At 49.4% G+C, this 5,968-nt stretch overlaps 1 protein-coding gene across 1 annotated transcript; it reads right to left on the bottom strand.

Annotated features, from left to right (window-relative positions):
- Positions 1-4,655: 4,655 nt before the first annotated feature.
- MRPL36 (mitochondrial ribosomal protein L36) lies at positions 4,656-5,968 on the bottom strand. The gene is made up of 2 exons (XM_027605973.2): positions 5,428-5,968; positions 4,656-5,088 (listed from the first exon to the last, which is right to left on the bottom strand). The coding sequence occupies exon 2, from the start codon at positions 5,085-5,087 to the stop codon at positions 4,749-4,751; it is 339 nt and encodes a 112-aa protein (XP_027461774.2). The 5' UTR covers position 5,088; positions 5,428-5,968; the 3' UTR covers positions 4,656-4,748.

The following is a 5,968-nucleotide window of genomic DNA, read 5'->3' as shown; positions in this document are numbered from 1 at the left end:
TACTTTGACCAACATTAGTATAATCCTTCCAGCTTTCCTTTGATTATTGTCTGAATGATATTTCTTCTATCATTTATCCTCTCTTTCAATTACATTTAAAATAGGTTTCTCACAGACTGCATATACTTGAGTCTTGCTTTTTCTTTTTTAAGATTTATCTATTTTAGAGAGAGAGCATGAGAGCGCGTGGGGGTGCGGACAGAGGGAGACGGGGAGAGAGAATCTCAAGCAGACTCCCTGTTGAGTGTGGAGCCCGACACAGGGTTCAATCCCAGGACCCTGAGATCCTGACCCTAGCTGAAATCAAGAGTCAGATCCTCAACCAACTGAGCCACCCAGGTGCCCCAAGTCTTGTTTTTCACACAATCTGACACTCTCTGCTGTTTGACCAGGACACTTGCACATGTACACATGCTGTGATTACCAATAAGGCTGCATTTAAATCTATGGTCTTATCTTTCATTTCCTACTTATCATAACAATGCATTATTCCTTTTTCCTCTTTTGGTATTCTTATTTTAATCATTTTAATATTGCATAATTTCTCCATTATTGGCTTACTACACTTTTCTTTTTATTTTCTTGGTGGCTGGTCTAAGGTGTATAGTACACACTGTGATGTCACAGTTGGCCTTCACACAACGTTTGCAGGAACCTCCCATCCTCGTGCTGGCGTGTGCTCTCACCCTGCGTCCTACAGAGGCCATGGGCACCACGGTACTTTGCCATTATTGTTTCTTTAAATGGTTTTTTCAGAAGGATATTTAAATGAGGAAAAAATATCTTTCATCTTCACCCAAATTGTTACTATTTTGAGCTTGATTGATCTCTTTACGTAGATCTGTGTTTCCATTTGAACGCTCCCAGCTCTTGTGTTTCACTTCAGTTTTGAGAGGTTCTCACTGGATATAGATTTCTAGATTGCAGTTCTCCCCAGCTCCTTAAAGACGTTTTACTGTCTTTGGGCTTCATGGTCTCTGATAAGTGTGCGGCTGTTTTGGTCCCTCTGTGAGGAGTCTTGTTTCTTTGTGTTTTAGAGGTTTCCTCTATCTGATAATAATGTATTATATGGTTTCCTTTATATTCCTCCTGATTAAGGTTTGCTAAGCTTCTTGGCTTTGTGGATTTATTGTTTTCATCAAATATGGAAACATTTTGCCCATTATTTCTTCAACTGCTGTTTTTTCTCCACCCTCCCCCAGGGCAGCAGTGCGATTTATGACAGAATGCTGGATACGGTCCCACAACTCAGTGAGTTCCTTTTTTTTTTTTTTGATCTTTATTTATTTGATCTTTATTGTTATCTAGAAATTCCACTGGGGAATTATTTTGCAAGGTCTACTGAAGTAAAGTTCTATGAGTTTTATAAGCATATGTTGTCATGGAACTGCTACCATAATCAACACATAGAACAATTCTATCACCCGAAAGTATTCCTTCATGTCCCTTTGTAGGCAACCCTGGCTCCCCACCCTCAGCTCCTAGCAACAGATCTTCTGTGCCCACAATTTGGACTTTTCCATAATGTCACAGCATTGGAATCATGAAGTATGAACTTTTCTGAGTGCAGGCTTCTATCATCAGTGTGGTGGATCTAGGATTCATTCATGTTTTCATGTGTATCACTTCTTTCCTATTTGCTGCTAAGTGTTCCATTGTAAGAATGCACCATACTTGATTGATGCATTCCCCAGCTGAGGGACACACAGACTGTTTCCAGTGGTTGTTTTGTTTCAATTATAAATAAAGCCACCATAAACATTCACGTAAAGCAGGCTTCCTTCAACATTTCTCTGCATTTTCAAAATTTTGGCTCTTTTGCATACTGTGCCTCTCCATATAAAATTTTGAATAACCATAGATTTTGTAAAAAATTCCTGCTGTGATTTTTATTTATATATATATTATTGAATTTGTAGATCAGTTTGGAGAGAATTGACAATATCAAATATTCTAATCATAAATATGATATAGCTTAACATTTACATCTTACTCAAATTCTTTCAACAGTGTTTTATAATTTTAAGTATATGGAATTGTATAAATTTTTTTAGACTGGTACCTAAACATTTCATGGTCTGGGTGTTATTATAAACAGTACTTTTATCTCAACTTCTATTTGTTCATGGCTAGCACTTACAAATACAAAGATCCTTCTCATTGTGTGGGTAAAGGAAAAACCATGGAACGTTTCCGGTAGGTTGTGCTCCTTGTGAAGTCAAATCCCAGGGTAAGATGGGATTTACTTTAATGATCTAAACAAGGAGCTGGCACACTTTTTCTGCAAATGTAACTCAGATTGTAAGTATTTTTAGGTTTTTCAGATCATACGGTCTTTATAGCAAGTATTCGCCTCATGGAAAGCCTGGACAATACAGACATGAATGAGCTGGACAAGTTTGCCTGCTGCCTACACCAAGTTTGTTGCTACGCTGGAATCTCCGGGCTGTAAATGCTGGTCTATCCGGATACTGGAAAGTAACTGAGCCATAACGAGGGTTTGGTCAGCACACAGGTTGTCACCTCAGATCAGAGAGACTAATAATTCCAAGAGGAACAAATGATTTAAAAACCTATCAACGCCTTGTTAGAATTCCAGCTTGTCAATTATAATCCCAGGTTCCTGCGGACTTGGGCCCCACGGCTTCAGTACACGCGTTACTGCCTGTCCTTCGAATGCCTGTATACCTAACACTGTCAGCCCCGCACAGAGCCAGACACTCACAAGGGCAAGTAAAGACCTCACACTGACCGGTCGAGGAGAAAACAACTGAAAAGAAGGTGTGTGTGTTTGTGCATGTGTCCTAGACCACTGCAGCGCCAAACTTCTGCCCCACGTGGGAGGTGGCTGCATTCCCATGGACAGGACCCGTCGGCCAACTCTCCAGAACAAAGCTGTGGGCTTAGCCTTCTAGGATGAGCCTGCTCCAGCTAAGAGGAGAGGACAAAAGGCTGTTTATAAGGGGGCATTGTCATGTCATTGCCATGTGATTCCACATGCATTTGCTGAGTGCCTACAATGGACCAGGTGTTGTAGCCGACTGAGAGCAAAGCAGGACAGAAACAGGCTCTGCCCAGCCCAGGGCTTCAGTTCTCGGATGAACCTGTGGGGAGGGGTGAGTAGTATTAGCCCCTAGGGGGGAATGTGCCCCCAGGTACCCTTGGCCATGTCTGGTGATATTTCTGGTTGTCACGACCAGGATGAGGGTGCTCCTGGCACCCAGGGGGAGGGGGCCAAGGATGCTGCACCCTACAGTGCCCTGGACAGCCAGGCACAGAGAAAAATCTGTCCTGAGGGCCAGCACTGCTGAGGGGGAGAACCCGCCTAATGTCACAGACCTATCCTGCAGTCCTTCTGGGACTGAAATCTAGACAGGTAATTATCACCCTTACAGCATCTGCACTCAACACAGTTCAAGTCAAATAAAACATATTATGTTGCAAATCTATGTGTTACAGTCTCTGCGAGGCCTGGCTGCACCTAAACCAGGAAGTACTGGAAGCAATGAGGAGGAAAGGTCTTTACTCCAGCAGAACTAGCAGAATCCCACCTTCTCCCAGGAAAAAGTGCTCCAGGGAAGAGCATTTTCTTCTTTTCCTTTTCCTGGGCTCTGTGCTGGGGATCTGGGTACCACAGTCAGGAAGGACCCCCAAGGCCAGGACTATGTGCCCAGTGCCTGAGCGTGGCTCACAGAGCTGCCCGTGGGCTGTGGGGTCATCCAGTTTTCCATGTGCACAATGCTGCTCAGATCCTCACTGGCGCCGCCCCGGCATCTCACCTCCCTGGTCCTGCAGGTCTCAGCCTGGACCCCACCTCCTGGGGAGGAGCATGACTGAGGAATCCCAGTCCGTGTGCCAGGTCTTCACTGGCCTCTGCACATGCTGCTTACCCACACTCACCACCCTGTACTCCATCCCACCTAGTATAATCCGCTCCAGCCGCGGCCTGGACAGGAAGGTGGCCAGGGAGGGCCACTGTGTGGAGCTCAAACCATGTGGGTGAGGCAGCCATAACGCTAAGACAGGAGACACAGGAACATCTGTGCCCCTGGCTCCAGGCCACACGCCTGCAGAGGGTACCAGAGCCGCTCTGCTCAGCACAAACATACACACACACACACACATCCATGCATGCACAAACACGCCCATGTGCATGGTGCACAAATGCACACACACACCACACACGTACAAACACGTGCACATACTACACATGTGTGCATGTTCGTGTCTCATGAAAGATGACAAACACGCTTAACTGATATCTGAAATACCTTTGCATACGGAAAGTTGAATTGTCCTTGACTTAAAAACTGCTTTCAAGGCTTTCACACTCATCCTCAAGACAGGAATGCTGAGAAAAGGAACCTGCAGTCCCCTAAGAGCAGCACTCTAGCCGCAGGCAGAAGCAGGCTGAGCTTGGCCCTGCGAGGCCGTCCTTCCCAGGGAACCAGGTTGCACTCTGAGCTCGGGGGCACGATCAGCTCTCCGCCTGCCTTACCTTCTGCCCTCCAGCCTGAGCACACACAGCTTGCACAGAAGGTGAAAATGATGCATTTCCCATTCCGGGATCTGCTTGTCTAGCTGATGGGACTCGGCTGCTACAGGAGGTGAGTGCCCTGGCGGTAGAGTCAAGAAGACCTGAGGGTCGACAAAGATTAGGCAGTGTTTACGTTTTATTTTTCTTTCGATAGGAGGGACCATTCCTCAAGGAAGTGATGCAGTTCTGCACGTTCTTTTAGTGACCGGAACTACATCTGCCTCTGCTTGTGCTTTGGGTTCGTTTTGCAGTAGATGAACCAGCGCCCGCGCCTCTTCACCCGGTAACAGTCCTTGCAGCGCTCCTTGATGACGCCCTTGGTCTTGAACCCCAGGGCAAGCTGCAGGCCGGGCAGCTGCAGGCCGGGCAGCAGGCGGCCGGGCAGCCCCGCGGGCCCCCACGCCCTGGGCTTCGCACCAGCGGCACCTGCAGCGTGAAGGGGTCCGGGCAGCAGAGTGGAGAGCGCGCGGGGCATCGCCGGGGGAGGCCTCCGACGGAGCAGCGGGCTCAGGGCGGACGCCAGCATCTTCGTCACCAGCACGGATGCCATGCTGCGGCCGAATCGACCGGGAACAGAAAAGCAATCCTTAAGGTCTCCGCGCACGATGGAGAGCTTTGCCAACAGGCTCCACCGCCACCCCCCGCGAGCGCCCGCCCCTCCGCCCGCACTCTGCAGCCCCGGCCCCCCGGCGGTCTCAGAGGGCCGGGGACGCGGCAGCAAGCGCCGGGCCCGGCCGTGCCCGCCGGCAGGGGACAGCACGCAGGCGGCCCTTCTCGGCGGCAGGGTCCGGGGCGCGGAGGACCTGAGGCCGTGGCGCACCCAGGACCCGAGGCCCCGCACCAGCTGCCGCCCCGGCCCCCCACCCCTCGCGAGCCCTGGGACCCCTGACCTGAGAAGGCGACCACGGCGGCCGGAAGCACGCCCCGCAAAGCGCCTGCGCAATGGGGCGGGGACGCCACCGTCCGGAGTGTCCGCCAGAAAGAAAGATGGCGGCAGGACCACGTGGCCATCCCCCCGGTGCCGGGCGCCGAGGCGGAGTCACCAGCGCGCCCTTGATCTCCACCTGGGACCCCTTCCCGCCACAGGGTGTCAATGGTTTTGGAGAATGTCAAAATGGGAACGGAAATAGGTATCTAGAATGCAAAAGAAACCACAACCAACTAGACATTTTTAGAAAACAGGCGAATACTGAAGTCAAAGCAAAATCTAGAAGAACCCACTGTATTAAGTGGACATCCTGGGGGAAAGGAGGCAAGGCTCATGGAAGCAGTGGAGATAAGCAGTCGTCCTAACTAGTTGCAGTCAAATATCTTTTTTCCCCCCTCCAACCTTTTATTATGAAACATTCCAATAAAAGTTGAACGACTCCAGCGAGCCCGCATCTACCCATCGCCAGAGCCCACAATGAACTCAGTACACCCGCCGTTCCG

The sequence above is a fragment of the Zalophus californianus genome, chromosome 5, assembly GCF_009762305.2.
Source record: "Zalophus californianus isolate mZalCal1 chromosome 5, mZalCal1.pri.v2, whole genome shotgun sequence".
Taxonomy (NCBI): Eukaryota; Metazoa; Chordata; class Mammalia; order Carnivora; family Otariidae; genus Zalophus; species Zalophus californianus.
This window is presented reverse-complemented; position numbering and strand designations above follow the sequence as displayed.